General features: G+C 42.6%; 1 protein-coding gene across 1 annotated transcript in view; it reads right to left on the reverse strand.

The window, feature by feature from the left end:
* The window catches only part of PLA2G4A (phospholipase A2 group IVA), an 875,644-nt gene that overhangs the window by 516,231 nt on the left and 333,443 nt on the right, over window positions 1-25,970 (reverse strand). The window contains exon 6 of the mRNA XM_078642541.1: window positions 1,341-1,378. Within this exon, the coding sequence (XP_078498667.1) occupies window positions 1,341-1,378 (38 nt within the window). The remainder of the gene's footprint in view (window positions 1-1,340; window positions 1,379-25,970) is intronic.

The raw sequence follows: 25,970 nt of genomic DNA on the forward strand, positions 1-25,970 counted from the left end.
ACTCGCGTTTTACATCTAATGTGACCTACATGATATACATTTGCACCCCAGCACTGCCACATCAGCATTTCATTCTCCCACGGTCTAACCAGCATGTTTCATTTCAATGGACATCGTTAATTTATAGAGCAAATAGACCGCTCCATGAAGCACGAAGTAAAAATAAGTTGACTTTAATAGCATTCAAAAAGCCACCTAATTTTTTGTTCACTTGAGGATTTCAGAAACCTCATGAATTCTGCAAAGATACGAAAAATAATATGCTGCCAACATTAATGATAATCTGTAGAAGGTAATCGCTTACCATGGTCAACCTATACTCAACAGCCTCCAAGCCAAACCTAAAATTCACTAGGTTCCTTCACATGGCCATCTCTTCTGACGTTTAGAGAAAGTATAACGAGAATCATTTTGCAATGTTTGCCTAACTGTAAGGCCAACAATTGACATATGAACAGATTCGTAGTTTGATCTTACAGGGCCATGCTTTTGCTCCTCTTATAAAAGGCATGAATACCAAACTTTTCTTGGGAAGGAAAGGGCCTAGACAGCCGTGAGGAAGACACTATAATCCCACTGCAGAGAAAATCCATCATATAGCTGGTTTTCTTTGCCACTTATAAACCGATCTTCAACTGGTGATCACAGGCAGAGAGATGGCCGTCTAGAAAGCAGCAATCCAGTTTCGACCCTCACCATTGTTCAACCTCAACCCAAATGTGGTGTCAAAGACCTCACAAGTACAGAGGTCTGTCCTCTTTTTGCATTTTTGAAAGATCTACTGCAGTTGCTTGATGAGTGATACGGTAGATTAGTCAACCCTCAACTTACCCTATGATTTTGACACTGTGGATCACCTGGTCATTATGCACCGACTGGTCTCAGCAGTAGAGCAACAAGAGCCCTCATTTGGTTCAAAACATTTCCCTCCAAAAAAACAACAAAATTACACATGCAGTAATCCCTCTAATGAGTGCAGCTCGAATTGAAGCTCCCCAAGAAGCATGCACAGAAAAGCTACACAGCCCTGCTGTTCCTCTAGACACTTCCTCCATGAATGTCACTCTCTGTAAATCATGCACAGTCAAACCTGCAAGAAGCCAACAGTTTCAGGTGCTTTCAATATTTAACCATTTGTTTGGCCACCAGAAAAGCCTGATAAATTATAATATAGTACAAAAATCTAATAAATGAAACCCTTTTATTTAAAATAAAATGTGATTTTTGAGCTCCGACTGCACTGATCATAATGATTTTTAAAACTGCAGCTTCATATGCCAATAAGGAACACTAAAGCAAAATCTAATGAAAGACTAAAGTGACGGAGAGGAAATACATACCAAATTTCGAGGGACACCTCCAGAAACATTTCTGTGATCTAGAAGTGGTAAGGAAAATAGTTCACATTTTATTGGGAATGCTTCACAGAAAATAAGACAACAATTCAGAAAATACACAATAGATCTTTAGAAACCATAACAATGGTTCTCAATAAAGTTTCTAAGCTAATATGTTATGTGTGCATGTGTTGTTCTTCCAAAGTAAGAGATTGTAACTTATAAAATCTAGAAGATAGATGTAAAAAGTAAAAGTAGACAAATATTTATAATGAAAGAGAAAGGTTACCAGAAACATGGTTGGTTTCTTAATGCTTTTCACCACGTTCTTTGTACTAAGGAATCGGGTGAAGGCATGATCAACGTACCCAAAGCAGCAAAACAGAAGACTGTAATCTGTTTTTTATTTTGGCTTGTAAATCAATTCTGACTCTTCGCTGATCACCCTTTGCAGTTAAAGAGGGTATCTGAGATTTCTCACTTTCGGCTTCCGATCTAAATGAAACATGATTATCAGAACACCAAAGGCATGGTTTGGAATTCCTTTGAGGTATAACACAAATGAAAAATTAAATCTGTTATGGAGAATGTGCCCATCAGAGCTGGTCTTTCTGGCTAGGCTGGGCTCTGGCAAGGCTTCTCGAAGAGGGAGCGGCTTATCTGACTTGAATGGAATGTTGTGACTGACTGTATCCCCTAGTCAGGAACACAAGATTGCACAAGAGGGAGGCGTGGTGAGGTTGAGATCAGGTTAGGAGAGCTTCACATGAAGGAGGCTGTCAAAGAGGTTGCAAAAAAATCATTTTCACTATATTTGTTAAGGACAGGGAACAGGTTCCTGTTCTCTTTGAGGAGGGACTCCACCACGATCTCTCCACATAAAGCGATTTTGTATACTCTAAGAAATGTTTATATGAAAAGGGTGCAATGTAGTCAGGCCTACTGTAGTAAAATGCAATGAAAAGTACCCTCACATTACTGAAAAGCAATAAGTGAGAAGGTAAGTGAACAACAAACTATCACGAAGTCCTCCTGAAAAAGAATTTTGATACCGTTCATTAATTAATATACAAGCAATGCTTTGCAATAAAGACAATGGGTATTTATTTGATTAAGGTGGAAGGACACACTCGGGTTCAGTAGGTAGGTAGAAATATGCATCGGAGCAGCACATTACCTTCATGCTCAATCGGCCCTCTCCAGCTGCACTACTTACCAATTCCACACACTTATTCTTGTACACATATCACCATGATTTTTCACGTTCCGCACCTTACAGCAAGGAAGCATCGGGTATCCAGAGGGACACAATGCAAAATATCTCCCTCCTTAATTGAACACGGGAAACATCCTTTACAACGCGGTGTTTACACCACGAGGTCTTTACGACGCAGCCATCACAACGCAAGTCATTACTACGACTTTCGCTGGATGGCGCTCTTGCTTAAGGAATAGTTTAATTTTCTATTCCAACACCTTCCCTACTGTTACGTGGGCTGGAGTTGGAATAGAAAATTAAAATAATCCACAATCCAGCGCCCTCACACGCAAGTCGTTGTAACGACTTGCGTTGTGAAAACTGCGTTGTAAAGTACCGCGTTGTACTAACATACATCCATTGAACACACAACACAGCTCTGTCTTTCACAGGAGTGAAGACAGTTCACTATGGTGACCTAAATTCAACAGAGTTACATGACACCATCAGCTTCTCATTCAGACGTACAGATGCTACCTGCAAAATCCACTCTAATTTATCCTAATGGAGAATATACTAAAGTTAGAATTACAGGAACAAAACATTTTGATGAATTGTAATTTCAACTTTACATGGATAAATATAGCACGCAATTAGGTAGAAAACTGTAAGCCCCAGTTTTTAGCCTGGCAGTAGACCAAGCCAAGCATAAATTCATCCTAGTGAACCTAGGCATTAGTTGGATAACTTCATGATCTCTTTCCACCGTCCCAACACGAAACATACCAAGCACAGGCAATAAAGTAATGGCAATAGACTTCCAAAAGACAAAGAATCAATAACTGCAATTCAGAAAAGACCATGCATAAAGAAACCCAGAGGGCACATTAAATATCCTGTGCCAAGTGATACAGACCATGTTTCAAAAATATAATACTTTAATCCGGTGCAGAGCAAAGCCTGAGAAAAACATCCAACCAAGTTACAATGTATAATTTGCTTAACTTAACAGAGTGGTCACGAGACTAGAGAATGATGCCATTTATGAAACATGGAAGAAAACAAGGTAGTGTAAAAAAATACAGTGAGAAGAAAGTACACTGTTGTAAACAAAGTATAAAGAGCCAACTACATGAATAACATTAATGAAGCTACCACTGGATGGGAGATTTTCTTCCTAAACTGATGGACCCAGAGACCCTAAAGAGGCACTAAATGCCGCCAAACAGTGCTTGATGGCCTACAACTTTTCTTCAGTTCCACAGTAAGCAATCGATATAAAAGCATTCATAATGAACAAGGCAAACGTCGATATCGCCAAATCCCACTATTCTCTTTCAGTTAACCTAGGATAGTTGGAACCAGCTCTGGAATTAAAGGTAGTCAGATGAGCTCTCAACATTAAACCACTAACCCACTAGTTAAACCTTGCCCAGAAGCATGCATTAGACCTTTCCAACATTTGCTCCACATCTAACAGATCTAGTGACGGCATCCTTTGTCAAGGGTCTCATGCTTTGTAAAATGATGCATCCTTCCACTACTCCAGTCAGGATAAAAAACAATAAGCACTGCAAGGTTCTGACGAACTACAAAATAATTATGACTCTTCAAATCCGAGCAAGACACTGTAACGGGAAAGAACCAGCTAGCTACAGGTGGAGAAAGGATAGCATAATGTTCCTAATGACTAAGAGTTTTATAGTCAATTAGGGGAACGAACAGTAGGAGAAACATAAGACAAGCCCTACCCATTGCCCGTACATCATTTGTGCGCTTGGACACCTCAATCACCTGTTACACTGTTTAACATAAGATTCTAATAAAAGGAATGGTTTTAATTCTCATGTACATTCCAAGAGTAGTATCAATTGGTCCTACTACACTGAAATCAATATTTCCCGATAGATAAATCCCCAAATATTAAGTCCCTTCCAGGCTCTGCTCTCTCACCTCTTTCGTTCCTTGTTGATGTGTACTTACTTGCATGGGTAACTGAATTTCACAGACTTCAATTCCAAATGTCACCCATGATACAGATATCTATATTCAACTGGCTCAACCACGAACATTTCTACATGAACAAAGATGTATTCAATCTAAATGGGACAATCACATTCAATGAAGTGAGCTGTGTACAAGGATGAATATCTGCCCTTCCAGGATCCTCAAAAATTGGTATTGTCCTATCTTCAACTCAAAACATCAAAAACCAAGGTGTACTCTCTGAGACAGACTTTAAAAATGCACCATAAATAAATTAGGTGGTCAGGAATTCCAACTGACAGGGTAGGGTCTTCATGTTCCACTAACCCCACAGTTTCGTCAAATATTTAATGTACTTGCTTGGGCTAGAACTGCAGGACTTCTGGAATATTTTGTACAAACTCCTCTGCAGAAAGCCTAGTATGAAACCAGAACATGCAAAACTAAGGGCAAGACGGAGTCTTGAACAGGACAATATTTAACCATGTCTCCATCAATGATCGTATAACCTAAGCTTAAAATTTAAGTTTTGTGCACCATGCTGCAGGCCTATAAGAGCAGCGGAATATCTCCAAAAAGCGACAATATTACTGGAATGTGGCACAGGTAATTTTGATTGCCTAGCATAATTTTAATGCTCAACAGTTGTTAATGAACAGCTACCACCTGTATTTTTCTTCAGTCTTTTCCTTATTAATGCCTCTAATTGAATTGTTTCTGCAAAGCTCACAGGGAAGCCAAGAATGTGGTAAATCTCATCTTTCGAATGAATGATCAACCAAAGAAATGCCATAACCATTTTTATCTACCATTGTTGGTGGTCTAATGTGCTCAAAAGTTCACATTATGATACATAAAGAGTAACAAAATATTAAATATATGTTTCCTTAACAGAACAATGGGCATAGGAAGGTATAAACACTTCCCCAAAGAAGCAACACAATTTCAAAATACATCACACATGAAGTGATTTACACAAAACTGGAAAATTCGCTCTGCAGGATGAAACCTCACAACCCTTAAGAATGAGGTTCAAGAAAACTTCCTGAGCGCCATCCCCACATTCTTGATCGTGCATATGCATGGAATTACTTGACTAAGTCCACGGAGCACAACAGCACTGCAACAGTACACCAATGGTCACCTAGAATCTATCTGCATTCATAAGCACTAAACCATGGCACAATAGAGTTCATAGACACATTTCCATGTAATGCACTCCTTCATACACAAAACATACAACTCAAGATGAAAATCAACCTTTTTAGACTGCTTTCCAACAATAATGATGCAAATGCAAGACAACAAATATCAGATTTTAGAAAGGAAATAAAGAACACCCGGTGCCTAGCTTTCCCTCTAAGGTACAGCATCACACCGAACAAAATCAACATGTCAATAATACGAGTGCATCCCATTTAATAAGGAAAGGTTTTAAACAAAAATCTGACATGAGTGGAAGGGAGCATGGGTAAAACGCAATTTGGTTAGAAACCTACATAGCATGGCTTCCAGCCACACACACCATAATAATCTGCAATTCCATCAGCAGCTCAAGAACCTGCATACCTGTGGAAAATGATCGTATTCCAAGAAACTCCCGCACATAAATTGGATACTACAGTGCAAATAGAAAGTGTCCAGGTCAGTAAAGACAGCAACATCAGACTTGCAGCACATGCCTGTTAGCAATCAATACAGTAAAGCAGATAGAGGGTGTTCACAAACGATTCCTGCATGAGAAAAATAACTTTTGGAGAACCACCACCACCAACACCAACACCAGAACCACCACCCTCCCACCTCCATAAAAAGAGTAGGCAAGCATTTGTCATCGGATAACACAAAGTGTGATCAGTGTTGTTCCGAATCAGAGAAATATGTGATAAATACATTTGAATTAACGTCTTCTGAGAATCTAGTCTCTGAAAAACACTGAAAGATTGCGGCTGACCCATGAAAAAGGGACTACATACTCAAGATATGTTGACTTTTAATCGATGATTATGATCTCTCCCAAACTGAATTGGAAAAACAAACAGTAAGCATTAGCAATGTCAATCGGTCTGGCTAATGAGTGAATGTGCCTTTTGTGTCACTGATGAGTTTAGGCAGTAAAAAAGGCATCAGTCAGTCATGCTGTCACTAATGTTTCCTTGTGTGCCTTCATTCATCAACCCACCGACTTATTCTTGCATTTGCCCTCTGATGCAAACGCATTAAAACACAAGCTACCTCAACAACATATGTGAGAGAATGCAAAGAGAAAAAAGAAAACATGCTGTCATCTAAACACAGCGGACATATGTAAAAGAAACTAAACATAGCAGCAAATGTCCATCTGGCTGTGTTGTTGTACAGTCTATTTTTGTTTTAAAGTTCCAGAATGATGGCGAGGATGAGAACCAATGTGTTGGGCATCTTAAAATGGTAACATAAAGATACATTATGGACACCTGTTTTCCCTAGTCGTAGCCAGTTTGGAGGAAGTGGTCACTTGGATGCAGCACACTGGAGATTAAATGAGCAGTGATGGCTTGCTACCTGTTGAAGAAATGCCAGAGCCTGCCTCCGACAGGGTGACTGTGTGCCAGAAAGGACAAACTAAAGAGAGTGGCAGGATCCTGAGCTGCATGCTGTTTCTGTTACGCTGGGTTTTGTCTCTGTGAGCTGAGACCTCAGCCATGAAAAGTCTTGGAGACCTGCTAGACTGGTAGTGGGGTCTGGGGGAAACCCCCATCTTAGCGACAGTGGGTGGGCCGGACAGATTAAAGGAATGTGCTTTGGCCTTGCCTTCTTAAACCATTCCAGGACTGAATCTACTTTCTTGACAAAAAGGCAAAAGACAGTGATTGGCAGGTCCATTAAATATGCCTGGACATCACCAGGGAAGCCTGTAGACCTAATCCAGGATTGGCGGTGATGTGCCACAGTTGTTCCAAGTGCCTGACCTAAAGAGCCGGTTGTGTGTAAGCCACAGCGGATGACAAACGTTGCGGTGTCATGTTCATCTTTGAGAGTGACACCCGACGATTGATGGGCTGGTAAAATTTGGGCCCCGTGTCCCACAGGGCATGTGAGTAGTGCACTAAAAGGCAGCTGGGGTTAACAGATTAGAAAGCTAGGCTCATAGATCAGAAAATATGTTTTTCATAACTTAACACATTCTGACACAAAAACCGGTAGAGGGGTGGGGAAGGTGTTGGAATCCACCTTACTTGTGGAAGCCTTTAACACCAAACTCTCAGGCATAGGATGATGTTCAAGAAAGGTTGAGTCACTCAATGGCAATGAATAATTGTATTTGTTCACAAGAGATCCATAGCATGGTTTTGTCCAAGAGGCCAAAAAGGTCGCAAAGAGGTCTTTGTTTAGGGAATAAAGAAGTTCTGTAGGTGGCTGGCAGGGTTAAGTGACTTCTGTGAGGACGTTAGTCTTAACCTCCATGGTAGGTATCTGTAAATCAGAACTTCTGTTGCCTCCCCGCATCACTATAGCGAAGCAGGAGATTTCTTTTGAGGCAGAGTCAGGCGGGGAAGCCAGGCCGGTATCTGAGGAGTCTAGGCCACTAGCATCTTGTAATTCCTCATAACAAGTGTCCTCATTATATGGGGGGATAATTCACTCCATCAAAATTGTCACGGTCTGACTCAGTACTAAAGATATGGTGCAATTCCTGGGCTCTGCCTCGAGGTATAGGGAAAGTTTTTTAATCATATGGGTTGCAGTGCGGTTGCGCTTCTGTAGGATCGGGAAACAGCACCAGTCACGGTTGGGATGAGTTTTACTCTTAGTTTGAGAGCACGCCTGGTTGTGGCTTCTCCTCTAACATCAGCAACATCAGAACTAGCGTCAATGTAACGGTAATCAGCACTGGGAGAGAAGTCGGGACTGACGTCTACACTGGAGCTGGAGCAGAACCCATAACTTCTTTAGAGGGCACTGATGGAGCCAACGGTGGACCTAGCAGCGGAAGTCTGACTGGAGGCCCCTACGAATTCTTGAGACCTGAAAGTGCATCATAAGGACCTAGTAAAGTACCAAATATTTGCAGCATATTCTCAAGAAAGGCCTCAACCTGCTGCAATGTTGCAGACTGACCTGGAAAGTCAGGGTGCATCAGGTCCAAGTTCGGAATTTGCTCCAGTGGGGATAGGAACGAAACCGAGAGCCATTTTGACACCCTCTGGAGTTCGAGAGTGGTAGGAAGGGGTCTGACTCCCACTTGGACTTCCTGTGTTTATTTTTAGACCTACCCAGTGACTTTGACTGCAATGAAGGTCTGCAACCAGAACTTCAGGAGTGGGAACTAGAGCGATCTTTTAACTTCAACTGTTCACAGTGCAGAGTCTATCATTTTTTGAAGATGGAAAATGTTACCTCACGGTCCAGTATAGCCTTTGCGTTCATCTGAGCGCAGTCATCACAGTTCCTGACCCATGTTCCGATCATAGGCACCAAAAGCCATACCATGTGGGGATTTGTCACATACATCTGTGTGGAACATATGGAAAACCCTGTCTTTTTCAGAGATGACATATCTTGCACCCTGTGAAAACTTGGAAAAAAATTAGGAGACAACTCAAAGGATGGAGTAGCGCCAGATCCACAGATGAAAGGGTACATAGAAAGGAACACATGTCACTTCCGGAGCAGAGCGAAGTTGGTGCGGAGCCACACGACTCCACCTACTTAAATACAAAAGTACTGCTTTGAGGTTCAGGATACTGTCTGACACCTGGGATAATGTTCACAAGGAGCGTAATCTGTGGTTAGAAGAATGCATCAGAAGTCCTCTGTGTAAGACCCCCATAGACAAAATGGTGGCTATTAACTTTCAACTGCTTTTGGACCTCCAAACACCTCTGCTCAACAAGATGAGGAAGCAGATTTACATTGCAAACACTCTGCCAAATGCAACAGGAGAGGGTTTTGGTTTGTGAACCATCTGAAAAACGCAATTGGAAAGGGGTTTACACTGTAAATCCAATTAAAGGCACCAGAAGTTTGGAGCTTTGCGTTTTCAACTAATTGTCTGAAAAATGTAATATGAAAGGGTTTAGTACCCAGGCCCCTTTCAGATCTGACCACTGTAAAGGGTTAGTGTACCCAGAGGGAGACTTGTGATGCCAACCTATACTTTGGATGTGCCTAAAATGCTTTACAGTGCTCTAGGCAGAGCTCCCATGGTCAACTTTATGCTCTCGTTAAAGCCAATAGACTTTATTTAAAAATGTGGTGACAAAGGCAGTACGCTTCACATTTTACACTGCAAATAAATTGACAATGTTTATAGGTTTATCCCTACTGATCATGAAAAGCATCTTCTGTTGCAATAGGCCATATATGGATATTGTTGTTTTTCATAGTTAGTGCATAAATTGTCACCTGGTACCACACAGATAACAGGAACACAGTAGATATACTGGGTTAGTTGCCCACTATGATATTTCTTTGTGGCTTGTTATTTGCGACCTACGATTCTACAAGGACGGTTTAGGAGGGGGTTCCATTTGCAATCCCACAAAATCTTTAAGATATTTGTAATTTTGTGCATAGTATTTAACTTGATTAATTATAGTGCTTTTACGTCCAAAGAAGCATTGGCTGGCCACTGATTTAAAGGTATTTTATGGTTTTCAGATTTTGGATTTTCTAGCTCACATCAACTCAATTTACTTCTCTGCGCTTCATCTAAATCCCAGGAGGGCTGGCTCCATAGATTACCAGTGGCTAAACTAATTCTGCTGGCACTTGTTCCGAGTATCTCACTTCTTGCTTTCAGCCATATGTGCCCTCTCTTATACTTTAGTGTAGTTCTTATATTTCCAATAGGCTCTGCGCATTGGAATAACAAACGATAGTTTAGACGTAGGACTGAGGTCGACTAGGTCTCTATTGAATATGTTAGACTTAATTATGAATGCCAGCTATCTCAGAGGTCACTAGAAACTTTCTCGAGTGAACAGGAAGGAGTTAACTTTCCTGAATAGGCAAGAAGGGATTAGTTTCTGACAACCGCATAAACATGACAACTTTGCTCCCTCCAGAATAAGGAGTATATCTCCAGAGTCGCGGAAACAATAGATAACTATTTCACTCAGTCAATCGTGCATGCTTAGTTTCACCAGAAGCGCAGAGAAATAGAGAGACGGAGGTTTTCAATAAAAGTGGTTATTTATTGAACAGTCTTCTTTCTCATGCAAGAGAAGTGAGTTGCCACAATTGCAATACTTGTTATAAAGTAAAGTGCGTACAGTAAAAGGAGAATTATGAAATAATACTGTAAAAGCATGGTACAGTTTCTAAGCCATACCGTGTTTAAAATAGATAAAATATATACATATTTAAAACCATGACTAAACGTACTCAACTGGTGCTTCTAAGATATGCCTACCCCGGTGTACCTAACCTAAGCCTAGTACGTGGGAAGGAGTATATGAGCTGCAGTTTAAGTTAAGATAGTTTTGCCAAGAATCTGAATCAAGAATTCTCTGAGGATCTAATCAGCTCCGTACCTTGGTTATCGAATGAAGGAGGTCTTGTATCTCGTTCTCAGGACTCGATCTCCCAGCAACCCGCAAGGGTGACTGGAAACACTGGAGCTGGATTTCTCGGCAGGAGAAAAGCCAGCGTCTCTCTCAGTGCGTCAATGGGAGGGTCGGCTTCCTTCGGCACTTGCCACAGCAGGGCGTCGGGCAAGTAGACAGCTGATCTGCTCCAAACCACCGTGTGTTTGCTAGGGCAGCTGTTGGTATATTTATACCTGGAAGGTGCCGAGTTTGATGTAAGGTTGGACATAAGACGTCACTAAGAACTTACAGTTCTTTCAGGACTCCAGGAGTTCTTGGACAAATCAAAACAGAAGCAGGGGGAATTCCCGGGCTGCTGGAGGCTTGGTTTGTTTAAAGAGGGCGGTTGTACTTTCTAGGAGTCTATGGGAGTAGCCTTGCCGTATTTGGACTGCATTGGCTATGACTAAATATGCATATGATTCCTATGCCTTTATAAGGATATGATTTGTTATAACCACATAAGGGCATAAATCAGGAATATTTAAATAGGGTCCTAGATACGTTCACAACACCCACTCCACGTATAATGTCCATCATTACTAAATACTAAGCAATATTGAACATATAACTATGCATGTGTTTTCCAGCCCACCCCAAAATACATAAAATGCATTTGAAATGGTATATACATGAAAAGATGAGTAGTATACTGCACGTTTTTAAGCAGTGATATCATTCAGATAATGCAAATATAGTATGTTCAAATATTGGCTGAATGAATCACGAAAATTACATTCATGAAATGGCTCTTAATACAGAAGAGAAGGTCGAGACCATTTCATCACATATTTATACAAGATTGTACATGTGCTAGAGGCTGCATCAAAATATTGTCTCTCAAAATAGAAATCTTGTTCTCTAAGAATAGTTCTACTTTAAGCAGAATATTGTGTGCCAAAAAAAAGTAAATATTTTGGGAACGGGGAAAAATAATTTAGCTTTCAGGGCAAAAAATATTTCCACAGTTTTTTAGAAGCTCTGTTTTAAAAAATTGAAGGTCGAATTCAGTGTTCAGGGAACGCTGTGTGCTCAAAGTTATTCTCGTTGTTAGGAGAGAACATTAACTATGATAGGGCTGCAAAGAATTAGTCTACAACAGTAGGAGAAAGTTCGACCAAGTCCGAAAAGGCAGAAATAGTGCAGACATGAGAGGCATTGCTGTCGTCGCTGTTTAGATCAGCAATGGTCACAGAAGGTGGTACCTGTGTGCCGCTTTCATCTCGTACCTCACCGTCACCTAATGGTAATGGTGAAGTCTCAACGAATGCCTTCATCAGAATAGGTAGCCGCTGAGGACAACACGTTGCATGAGCCGTTACCGAACCATGCAAAGTATCGATATCCAAAGGTACTGCTGATGGTAGTGTGAGACAGACGTCCAACACACATTCTTCTCCGCATAGCAGGCATCGTAGAACAGGTAAGATGCAATCTTGCCAGATTGGTGTGAATGAAAGAAACCATGTGGTATTCAGATCTCTTAGTCGCGCTAAACCGAGTACTTTAGTTATTCTTTCTCGGCATCTCATCGCAAGGATCGTTTCTTCCATGGTAGCCTGAGTTTTCTTTGTGGCTGGATTTGCCATATCGGAGCAGAAGGAAAAAAATTAATTTCCTGCTACGAGTCCCAAGATGAGAGGCAGGCCGCCAAACACAGAGTGCACGAAATTCGGGAAGATGCTCAGGACTGCTTCAAAGGGTGCTAATAGTCCCGAAAAAATTGTCTCAAATACATGTGCGATGCCACTGGTATCAGACATGTTTAAAATTTGACCTAACATTTCTGTGAAATGCACGGGGCAATTGGCTGATAATAATGTATGTATCTCTGCCGCTGTCCTTGCAACTTGCAGATCATACTTCTCTTTGGACGAGGTTAAAGGCACAGTTGTTTGTAAAAGAATGGATTTCATTCTGCTTAAAGTATCAATTCGAATAGAAGAGATATTCAGATAAGGCCATATTGCTGCCTCCTTGTCTGTTTTGCTGTTTGGATACAATACTTGCATACAGCAAATGACCCTGGAAGTAACGCTCACGAGATCGGCTATTCCTGGCACCATGCCACAACAGCTGCGGTCACTTATTATAACGTAGCTGCCGTTGGAAAGCTGTCTGAAAAAAGGCTCTATCTGTGTTGCAGGGGTGCCGTGCAGTTGACATGAAACGTTGTTTGATGAACCTTCGCAGGCTCCATGCAAGTTAATACCTTGACACAGAAGTGTACCGCTTAGTGATTTTTTTACAGGTATTATCACTAAGAAATACCTCTTTTTTCCCTTCACTATAACATCTATGTGTATAAGGTAAATTGCAGGTTGACTTGATGTATCCTTTACCCAACCTTTCATACAGGCCAGCTGGTATATACTTTTGGCAATATTGAAACTGAAAAGTTGTTATCGGAATTGTAATTGTACCATGTATTATCCATTCAATGACAGGTCATTCTGACATTGTCAATGGCAATTTTTCTAGTTTTTCAATGCTCAGTACCGTATAATCTGCTCCTTTTTGTGCCAAAGAGATTTGTTTATCAGTAAGGTTAAAGATAGAAAATAATGACGTTTTGTTTATTAGACGCCATGGCACGTAACCTGAACGCAGATTTTGCAACGTCCAGCCTAACTGTACAATAGAACGTAATTGGGACTGGCAATGTTGTAACATTAGCATATCCTGTTCTATTATATCAATAGCAGATGATACAATGCTGTCCAGTGAATAAATTCTGGAGGACAGAGTCGTTAACCCATTGTCCACTACAGACAGTGATTTTTCCAAATTAATACGATCAATTTCTCGTATTTTTTCAGCAGTTTCAATTTGCATTACTTTCCAAGCTTCCTTGTAAGCAGCGTATATACCGGAGTATATGAAACGTTTTTGACGCTGTTTGCGAGGTCCCAATATGAAATCTCGCAAGTCAGCACCTTCTTTAAGTAAAGTTAAGTGTTGCTTAATTTCAGGCAGTGTGGATCTCTGTAGCCATTCGAGGCATAGTTTCCCTACACTGAATGTTGTAATTATCCCTGGATGTTGTCTCTGGGAATATCTTGGGTCTGGCCTGTTCTGTTTGAACCCCTGTCTTTTATTCAGGAATCTATCTTGACAGTTATTAGTGTCTGTGGGCCAGATCAACGATTTTCTCCAATCAGGATTTGTTCTGTTTTGGTGTAAAATATGGGATACGTCTATCTCAACATCTGTAGTGCTATTACTATCAGGCATTGGTTTTGGAATAGACGGTTTGTTTAAGTCTTTTATCTTGGCTAGGCCAAGACAGGCTGTTTGTTGAATGGTGTCATTCAGGAACATTATTTGTTCTGGGATCATGCAGGCTCTAAATAATGATTCTAGACCTTGTACGTGCCAATCTTTTGTACCCCAAATGGTTTTTGTTTCAATGTTGTTTTTCCAAAATTCAAAACCAAATGTAGACATTTTTTCATAACATTTTGTGGAATATATCAATTTAGTGTTTGTCAACATGTTTTTCATTCCCGTCTTATTTAACATTTTAAAATAAAACGTTTCTGGATCAGTGATGTTAAACCATGAGAAGTATTGGAATTTCTCATAAAATGTTTTCGAACTGCCTTTTGGCAGTGTTGGGCAATGTTCCCATTGATTATAAGTAAGAACATTTCTAGGATTCGCAGATTTATGCAAATAGTGATGCCCATAATGATTAAAGCAAAACATTTCTTCATAGTTTGATGAGCCTTCTAAATAATCATGTTCTGTAAATTTTGCTGACATTTCTAAATCATCATATTGTTAATATTTTCAAAGTCCCAATCATCAGAGAAAGTACTTGGTGATAAAAAGTAACTTAATGAAACCTTGAACTGATGTAGATATCTCAAAAGCTCAACCGGGCCATATATGTCGTAATCAGTAGTGTCCCATGCTACACCACCAGGTTTAGGAATGGCTGTGATGTTCACTGATGATAGTTCTCTTTTTTCAATGTGAGAAGATCTGTGAGGCTTTAGGACCAAGTTGATGTTCTGACTTGCTGTGTCCATTGTACTATATTTTCCTTCAATGAATTTTTCCAAAATTAAAATAAAAATGAGCCAGAGTAGGAGGAAAAGTACACCTAACACAATCCATAATTCAATACATGGTGAAATCAGATATGTTTCTTTGAGTTGATGAAAGAGTTCAGTCATTTTTTCTTTGAAAGTTTTAGTTGCTGGCGTTTCTTCATGTTCACTTGGATCATCAGAAAATTAATCGAAATTGATGAAGTAGCCAGATGCAGTTCTGTCAATTGTTGGAATTGCTTCCGTATTTTCATTTATCTTTGGATATGTATGTTCAGATGCTACATCATTGTAGACAAGTGTTTCTTGACGAACTGTTGCAATTTGGGTTTCAAGGGGCACAAGTTCCATGGCTTTGTTGCATAGTCCTTTTTTATTCACTGCAGGTTTATCAAATGTGATTAGTCTCTCAGTTTGAACCCTTTTGGATTGTAGCAAGGTTTGGTCTTCTGCTACTTCTTGGGAGTCCACTGGGCCTACTACTTGTTATTGGCCACATGATTGTGGTTTTACCAGGTCGATTGATACAACTCTGTTCTCCTTTTTACCAGCAAGGGGCGGTAGTACTACTGATCTTGTTCCGATGATGGCTAAGACAGGTACTGCTTTTCTGTAAGAAGGCCCAAATTCCTTCTTCACCGCGATCTTTTCTCTGACCAGATCCCCAATCTTTGGAATCCAGATAGGTCTTGCTGGGACAGGTGGTTTTTCTTCAGTGGCCGTTGGCTTTAGCTTTATGTTACTTAGACGTCTTCTTGTTTCATTCAAGTCCTGTAAAACAGCCAAACGATCTTTGATATCAAAGGTTTTTTTGTTCCACCACTGAAGTCTGACAATCGAGGTCATGAATGATCATTCTAGTACCAAACAAAAGTTCGTACGGAGTGATACCTCCTAGAGAATTTCTTGGCAGACTATTAAGACTACGTTGGACACTTGTTAGATGTTTGACCCACCCGTCACCCGAACCTAATACCCTCGCTGCTATAGATTGCTTTATGTCACGGTTTTTTCTTTCCACTACCGCATTTCCCTCGGGATGGAATGGACTAGAGTACCGCAATGCAATGCCCATGCTGGCCATGGCCTCTTCGTAAGCTCGAGAGCTAAACGCAGGACCCTGGTCAGAATGTAGCATGCCAATTGCGTATGTGCCAATAAAGACTCGCAAATCTTTTATAACAGTCCTTGCGCCAGCCGAGCGCTGGGGCCACATCTAATTGAATCTTCTCTTAATAATTATGGGATCGCATTTTTCCGTCTGGATGTTTGCGTATAGATAGTCTAATGCTTTCTAATGGAGGTGTCCGGGCTGGTGTCTGGTCCGGTTCACAACTGCGATCTCTGTTGCAGTCCTGACAATTTATTGCAAAGTTATAAATGTGCACGCTCATCCCCGGCCACCAGTATTGTGATTGTAATTCTATTAGAGATTTCAAGATCTCTTGGTGCCTCAGACCCATTCCCATGTGTGCTTCTTGAATCAAGTAAGCTCTCCGGTTCGTGTTTGGAATTACCCTATCCCCCTCTCCAGGAATTCGAGCAAACGGAACGGAGTTCGCATCAATTATGTATATATTTCCGAGTGGATAATTTAGAGGTAACGCCGCATAGTTGCCTTCCATTAAGGCTTTTATTGCTAATAGCGTTTTTTCATCTATTTGTTTTTTAGAACGCTTTTTTGTAGCTACGGAATCCGGTTTGACCGCTGCGGCTCTGTTAGCCAATGAATTTCCCGCAACGTGAACGCCATCACGTTGATGACTCAGTGTATGTATCACGTGAGTCTTTTGTAGTTCTTTCTGCAAAAGAACTACCTGTTCCCAAAGTTTTTTATGCTTTATTGTTGCACCTGTCTCATCTTTGTAACCGTTTTTGACCCAAGTCTGCATGTCATTATTGTAAGACTGGACGCAGTAATGCGAATCGCACAATATTAGTGTGGGGAATTCGCGATCGGCATTTTCAAGCTCCATCTTTAAAGATCTTATTTCTGCTCGCTGAGCTGTACAGTATCTGAGTGATTCAGTTTTAGTGACCATCGGTCTGAATTTACCTAAACGCCAGCGACCTTTAACAATCGCGCATGCTGCATTGTAAACTTGTTTTTTCACAACGTAGTGTTGTGCAAATCTGTCCGTGTAGATTACACAGGTGTACTGTTCGAGAGGTAGAATTCCGATTGAGAGGACATTCATGTTCGTATTCCAGATCTTCTAGTTTTTTCATTTTCGGATCAAACGCGTGTTTCACGTCTGTTGCAGCAAGATAATTTTCATTTTGGATCTAAAGCTTCGCATTCGGAATGCTTGGTCTTGTTACTGCCTCAAGGGCTGATACTGCTGTTAAAACATATATGCTCTTGCTTGGGCTAGGGCTCTTTCTTTTGCTACAGCAGTTTGAACCTCAAACAGATTTGTTTCAGTAGAACTGAATTTCATTTCAGCTTGTGTGCACAAGTGTGATTTATAAGCTATTGGTACCGTTTCTCCCTCAGAGGTCAGGTACGTGAATCCACATCTTCCTGGGATGACTCGGATTACAAGGTTGCGTTCATTTGCGCGTGTTTGCAGTTTTGTTTTAGTTAACATATCTGTTTGTATTGATCTTAAAATTTTTGTGTGTTTCTGAGTCCAATTGATTGGTTTGAAATCAGGTTTTATTAATTCATAGAGAGGTTTAACCCTCTCTGCAAAATTTAGAATGTATGTTCTTCCGAAATTCAAGAAACCTAGAATTGATTGTAAGTTTTTCAGCGTTTTTGGAGCTTGGAGTACTGCACACTTCTCCAAGAAGTTGTCTGCTAGGCTTTTGCCTTCACTTGATAACTCATATCCCAAAAATAGGACAGTGAAGTGGGCAATTCGTGACTTTTTAAAGTTGAATTTGTACCCTTCAGCTGCGAACCCAAGTATAATGGTGTTCACTCTTTTCAAGTGTGTCTCCAGGTCATCGTCTGTCATCGTCTGTAAGATAGACGTCATCGACATAGGATAATGCCTCATCATCATACATTTGTAGTAATTCTGTTACCCTGGCTGAAAATAATCCTGGGCTGTTCTTGAATCCCTGTGGGAGACGACAAAATTGCTTTTGCGCCCCCATACAGGAGAAAGCGGTCAAATACCTGCTTTCTGGTGCTATGTTTAGACAAAAGAAACCATTTGAGATATCTAATGTCGTTTTATATTTTTTGCGCACAATGTTATTCATTAGTGCTGCACTGTGTGAGTTTTGTACTGCAAATGTTTTGTAGCAGGAGTTTAGGTGTCTGTAGTCCAAAACTAGACGATATGAATCATCTGGCTTGGAGACAGTAAACAAAGGATTGTTCATTTGTGAGGTGCATGTTTCAATCACCCCCTGATATTCAAGTTGATCTAAGATCTCCCTGACTTGTTTTTTAGCTTCTTGTTTAACAGGATACTGCCTTTGTGCAGTAGGCTGATTTTTTGACTGACTTTTATGTTGAGGAGAATCCTCATCCCATCCTACATGATTTTTATATAATGCAGGGGCTTGGGCCACTGCCCATTTTCTAGCATATGTGTATTTTTTATGAATTGGAATGTGATTTGAGAAGGCAGGCATAATCATTTCTTCGCCATGTGGGCACTCCCTGACAAACTCTGGTGGCCAGTCTTTTTCTGCTAGCAGGATATCATAGCCTTTAGATAGGTTATCCCAAAAGAGAACTTTTATTTTCCTAGTTTTGTCCCCCTCTATACAAAATGTTATTTCATATAATTTATGGGTCACACTCACTCTGGTGTCTGCAGTGTCCACCTGAATGTATTCATACGTGTCCACTGTCTCCAGAAGATTCATCAGGATCTTGCGAGCTATGGTCACTTCTGCTGCGCTGTCTAGCATTGTCTGGGCCCATTCTCCGTTTTTCAGTTGTGTCCTCAGAATCCTCGGCATGTTTTATTTTAATACTGGCTACCTTCTTTTTTGGAAATAGTAATTTTTTACTTTGATGAGCAGGTTCCTTGTCTTTGGACTTGATATGCTCTGTGTTCTGACCGTCCTCTTCTTTCCGATTTCTGTGAGGAAGTCTGAAAAGATCGAGAGGGACGTGTATCATTATCTTGATATCTGTCAGGTTTTCTTAATTTATCCCTATCTCTAAGGTTGTATCTTTTTTTAGAGGGCTCCCGTTGTAGAGACCTGCCCCCTGTTCTGGAGATCTATTTCTCCGTTGGGGAGATCTTCCGCTGGACTGGAATTGTTTTTCTCTGGGAGTAGTCTGTTTATTACCCTCCCACCTCTTTTTTGGAGTATTGAGATTATTCTTAATAAAGGTTTTTTCAGCATTTTCAGTTAGTTCTGGTTTTAGTGGTTTCCCACCCAAACTATCTCTACCTAATTCTTCATATGATTTTTCAATTATTCTGGCAAGTTCAAAAGGTTGTTCTGCTATATCTGTTTCTTTCAATTTCTGGCGGATCGCTGAACCGTCAATTGTCAATTGAACTAATTCTCTATATGCTTTTGTTAATTCTTTTAGTTTAACTAAAAGTTCTTGGTCTGACATTTTTTCAATGTCAGGATGTGGTGTACAGCCTGCTAGAACCGGCCATGTGGCTCCTGGTCTACCTAGTGGACCGTGCCTGGTGAAGTGATTTTTGTGTTTTAGGGCGCCATTAAACCAGAGCTGGTGCTCTTGGTATGTTAGTGGAATTTCAATGTCCTCGAAGGGGACGTATTCCGTTGGAGATTCTCCTATTTTGTAGTAGTGGAACTCGTGTGTCACAGCATGATCTGCTGGAAAATGTATCCAGGAATAGAATACCTCTGTCTGCCGATATTCATGGGCCTCTACCACAAATATGACTACCACCTCTTGATGATACTCCATTTTTTATAAGTTTGTAAGTTACACTCTTCCTTACATTGACTGTGATGAGTATAGCCTCCGGGTCCTCTTCCCGGAGACTTGTGTCTTCCGCTAAAAGTCGAGCTGCTAATTTAGCTCTCTCCCTTTCGTCTTCACTATCCGACATTTTTCTGACAGAAAGTTTGCAGATCAAGTTTCAAGGAAACAAAGATTAGGTGCACAATATTTTGGAACACTGTATCCTTCAACTTTGACTAAACCAAAAAGTAATACATAGGATTCTCATCCTACTAAGTTTCGGCGGATATTAACCTTTCACCCACTCCAGACGTCTATTGGAGTATTTACGGGAGAAAGGGGTCTGTGTGAAAAAGCACGACTGAGTGAGTCTAGCATCTAGCGTTAAATTATCGCCTTACCAAACGTTGGGCGCCATGTAGTGTAGTTCCTATATTCCCAATAGGCTCTGCGCATTGGAATAACAAACAATAGTTTAGACGTAGGACTGAGGTTGACTAGGTCTCTATTGAATATGTTAGACTTAATTATGAATGCCAGCTAGCTCAGAGGTCACTAGAAACTTTCTCGAGTGAACAGGAAGGAGTTAACTTTCCTGAATGGACAAGAAGGGATTCGTTTCTGACAACAGCATAAACATGACAACTTTGCTCCCTCCAGAATAAGGAGTATATCACCAGAGTCGCGGAAACAATAGATAACTATTTCACTCAGTCAATCGTGCATGCTTAGTTTCACCAGAAGCGCAGAGAAATAGAGAGACGGGCGTTTTCAATAAAAGTGGTTATTTATTGAGCAGTCTTCTTTCTCATGCAAGAGAAGTGAGTTGCCACAATTGCAATACGTGTTATAAAGTAAAGTGCGTACAGTAAAAGGAGTATTGAATATGCTACTTACCAGTATGCATCTGTTCTTGGCATGTAGGGCTGCTAACATTCATATCTTTTGCATTAGATCGCCGCCTAGTGTTGGGTCCGGATGATCGCACATTGTTGTCCTGGAAGAGTCTTCGAAGTATCCTGAGATAGGTGGCTCCTCCCCTGGACTACAGTGCGCATGGGCATCGGCTCCATCCCCAGATTGTTTTTAGCCATTGTGGCAGAGATGGAGTGTAAAGTGTAAAGGATGTCCATGCTAATGATTGAATGCAAGAGTATGTCTGCAGCTGCGACAGGCACCGGGGAGGAGGGTGGGCGATATGAATGTTAGCAGCCCTACATGCCAAGAACAGATGCATACTGGTAAGTAGCATATTCAGTTCGAGGCATGTGGGCTGCTAAATTCATATCTTTTGCATAGAATATATAGCAGTCCCTCCATTAGCGGCGGTTGCCCGTGCCAGCTGCAGAAACCTGAAAAAGTGTCTTGAGAACAGCCTGCCCAACAGCTGCTTGCTGTTTGGAATGCACATCAACACAGTAGTGTTTTGTAAAAGTATGTGGTGTAACCCATGTGGCTGCTCTACAAATGTCCTCTAAAGGAATGTTCCCCAGGAAAGCCATGGATGCCCCCAATTTGCGTGTGGAGTGCGCTCTTGGGGGTGTAGTTAAGGTGCGTTTAGCCTTTTGATAGCAGATCTGGATGCACTTAACAATCCATCTGGCTATTCCTGCTTTGGAAATAGGGTTGCCCCTGTGCTGTGGCGAGAAGGCAACAAAAAGTTGTTTTGTTTTCCTAAAATGTTGTGTCCTGTCAATATAGTACATCAACGCCCTCCTAACGTCCAAAGTATGGAGCATTCTTTCCGCCACCGTTTGAGGGTTTTGGAAGAATGCAGGCAAGTCAATAGTTTGGTTGAGATGAAACTGTGACACCACCTTCGGAAGGAATTTGGGGTTAGTACGTAGTACCACCCTATTTGGATGAATTTGTATGAATGGTTCTTGGATTGTGAGCGCTTGCAGCTCACTGACACGTCTCAGTGAAGTGATAGCAATAAGGAAAGCCACTTTCCATGTTAGGAACTGGAGTTCACACGAGTGCAGTGGCTCAAAAGGTGGTCCCATCAGTCTGGTGAGGACCACATTGAGGTTCCACACCGGAGCTGGCGGTGTCCTTGGGGGAATGACTCGTTTCAGACCTTCAAGGAAGGCCTTAATGGCAGGCACTCTGAAGACAGAGAGATGTTGCCTGTTCTGAAGATAAGCTGCTATGGCGGATAGATGTATCCGAATGGAAGTGTAGGCTAGATTGCACTTGTAAAGATGTAACAGATAGCAAATGATGTTAAGGATAGATGCATCTAGCGGGTTTATGTTATTGGCCGTACAGTGAAGGACGAAACGCTTCCATTTTGCAGCATAGCATGCTCTGGTAGTCGGCTTCCTTGCCTCCTTGATGATGTCCATGCATTCTGGAGGTAGGTGAAGGTAGCCAAATTCTAGGACTTCAGGAGCCAGATCGCCAGGTTGAGCTGTTGCGGATCTGGATGCTGAATGTCTCCATGGTTCTGCGTCAAAAGCCTGGGCGTTAGGTGCAGCCTTTGATGCGGCACCACCGAGAGTTCCAGAAACGTGGTGTACCATGCTTGGCGTGCCCACGTTGGAGCAACTAGGATGAGTGTCATGGAGTGCTGCCTTAGTTTTCTTGCCACTAGCGGTATCAGAGGTGCTGGTGGAAAAGCGTACGCAAATTTGCCTGACCAGTTCATCCATATCGCATTCCCCTGCGACTGTGGGTGAGGGAACCTGACGGCAAAGTGTTGGCATTTTGCGTTTTCGTTTGTGGCAAACAGGTCTATCTCCGGATGACCCCACTGCTGGAAGTACGGGCGGAGTACTGATGGATGCAACTCCCACTCGTGCATTTGATGGCTGTATCTGCTGAGCAGATCCCCCATCTGATTGTCCTTGCCCGGGAGGTGTTCTGCCATGAGGAAAATGTTCCTCTGAATGGCCCACTTCCACATGCTCTGAGCTAGATGAGACAGCTGCGGTGAGTGGGTACCTCCCTGCTTTTGAATGTAGTACATCGCTGTCATGTTGTCCGTCCGGACTAACACCACCTTGTTGCACAGATGTACATTGAAGGACTTGAGCGCCATGAAGATTGCCAACAGTTCCAGATAGTTGATGTGCATCTTCTGTTGCTGCGTCGTCCATAGTCCCTGCACTGTGTAAGTGAGCAGATGAGCTCCCCATCCCTGGAGAGATGCGTCCGTTGTCAGGATAATCTGTGGCACTGGCTCTTGGAACAGTCGGCCCGTGGAGAAGTGTGGCTCAGGGGTTAGAGGCAGCAGACCCGGAAGCTGAGATCGGTCCTGGACCAGGGTTCAATTCCCCGCCTCGACAGGGTCTTGGGCTAAAAATTCCACGGACTCGATAATTCTCGCCCCGGTGCCTCCTCGACTCACGGGTTCACACTCTGCGACTCTGGGCAATAGCTTGCTTAATCTCCACAACGGCCCCTCGCGGCGGGATGCCTGACTTTCACCTTGTGGATACCCTGCTATCTCACAGGGGAATACCAGGAAGGGTTCCCTAAGCAAGCGCCGGGAAACCCACTGCGGGTAGCTGTGCGCTATATAAGCTCAACTACATTTACATTTACATTTGCAAAGGTTGTGTGGATTCCACCAATGCAGAGAGTTGTACGCCCGACTGGTAACCAACACTAGGTCTGTCAATTGTCCCTGAGCCTGTGTCCACTGATTTGCTAAGCACTCCTGGAGCGGACGCATATGTAACCTTGCGTGAGGGACTATGAAGATGCAGGAGGCCATCATGCCAACCAACTGCATGAATACTCTCGCTGGAAGCGAGTGTTGTGGTCTGAACCTTTGGATTAGAGACTGCATGCTGTCTATCCTGACCTTGTTTTGCTGAGCCATGGCTGTCAGGGTGTTTATCGTCGCGCCCAGAAACTGCCGCACATGTGCTGGTTGAAGGTGCGACTTTGGGTAGTTCAGCGAGAAGCCCAGATTGTGAAGGAGGTGAATGGTAGTCGACATGTCCGCGGCGCACTGTTGTTCCGACTTGGCTGGAACGAGCCAGTCGTCTAGGTAGGGGTAGACATGGATGTTCTGCCTCCTGAGGTGCGCCGCTACCGTCGCCAGACACTTGGTAAACACTCTTGGGGCGGTGGTCACTCCGAAGGGTAGGACTTTGAACTGATAATGCCTGCCTTGGATAGTGAACCTGAGATACTTCCTGTGGGACGGGTGTAGTGGTATGTGGAAATAAGCATCCTTGAGGTCTAAGGTTGCCAAGAAGTCCCCTTGGTGCAGCAAGGGAAGAATCTGTTGCAGTGTAAGCATATGGAAGTGTTCTGACAGTATATACAGGTTGAGGGGACGCAGATCTAGAATGGGTCTGAGAGATCCGTCCTTCTTTGGAATAAGGAAGTACAGGGAATAGACCCCTGTGCCTTCCTCCTCCACTGGCACGAGCTCGATTGCGCCTTTTTGCAGCATCACCACTACTTCTTGCTGCAATAAGTGCAAGTGCTCTGCGGACATAGGCCGTTGCCTTGGTGGAATGTTGGGTGGAGTGGACTTCAACTCTAGACAATAACCGTACTGGACAAGTTGTCGTACCCACCTGTCTGTGGTGATGTTTGTCCAGACTGGCAGGAACTGCTGGAGTCTCCCCCCGACAGGTGTTAAATGGTCGGGGGGCAGTGACAGAGAGTCACCGTTTGTTTGGGGCAGAGGAACGGGAGTTGTTGTTTCCTCTGCCACGTCCTCTGGTGCTGTTTCCTCGATAACCCCCTTTATTCTGCTTGGGGTACGAGGACTGTGCCCCACCTCTAGTGAACTGTGACTGTTGACCCATCTGTCCTCGGGTGACTCCACGTGCACCTGAGCGACGAAAAGTGTTGCCCCGGAATTGTTGTGACTGAAGGGCCCCCATAGACTTAGCTGTTTCGTTGTCTTTCTTAATCTTTTCGAGGGTGGTGTCAACATCGGGACCAAACAGTCTATCAGGATTGACGGGCTGATTGAGTATGGTCGTTTGAATGTCTGGTTTAAACCCTGATATGCGTAGCCACGCCGGTCGTCTCAGCATGACGCTAGTGTTAATAGCCCTAGCTGCTGTGTCTGCGGCATCAAGTGCACACTTTATTGCTGCGTTGGAGATGAGTTTTCCCTCCTCAATAAGCAGTTTGGTACTCTCTTGAAACTGCGTAGGCAGGTGTTGTAAAAGTTGCTCTAGGGTGTCGTAATGCGCCCTATCATAACGTGCCAATAGCGCCTGTGTGTTCGCAATACGCCAGAAATTGGCAGCCTGCGCAGCTACTCTTTTGCCCCCTGCCTCAAGCACTTTAGACTCCTTGTCTGGGGGAGGAGCTTCACCCGTTGTCTGGGAGTTTGCCCGTTTGCGTGCATTTGCGACCACAAGAGAGTCTAGTGGCAACTGTCCCCGAATGTATGCAGGGTCTGCAGGTGCTGGTCTGTATTTCTTCTCAATGCGTGGATTGACCACCCTCGCCCTGGTAGGCTCTTTGAAGATTTCCGCAGCATGCTTAAGGACACCTTTCAGCTTAGGAAGTGTCTTGACTGTCCTTTCAGAGACTGAAAAAGTGTCAAACAGAAAATCTTCCTCTACTGGGTCAGCATGCATGTCCACATCATGATTAGCAGCTGCCCGTTCAATGAGTGCATGAAATCCTGCAGAGTCTTCTGTTGGGGATGCACGTACACTGAAAGGCTGTGGGTCTTGTCCCACATTTTGGATTCCCTGGTCACCTATGTCGTCATAGGAATCCTGTTGTGCATCGGGCTCATTGATGGGGAAAGTGTACTGGTCATCTTGTCCATATTCCTCTCCCTCAGAGTGGTCAGGGGAAGGTGTTGGGCTCCTTCTAGGAGGAGGCTGGATAGGTTCGATCAGGGCTGGAGTGTCCTGTGCAAGCCTTTTCTTTTTAAGTGGGAAAACATAGGAGTCCACTGGCTGGGAAGTGATCTTTCTCTTGTAAAGGGTCAACTTGCCCGTGTCCGCGTCGATAAAGCGTTCCGAGTCGTCT

The sequence above is a fragment of the Lissotriton helveticus genome, chromosome 1_1 (genome assembly GCF_964261635.1).
Source record: "Lissotriton helveticus chromosome 1_1, aLisHel1.1, whole genome shotgun sequence".
NCBI lineage: Eukaryota > Metazoa > Chordata > Amphibia > Caudata > Salamandridae > Lissotriton > Lissotriton helveticus.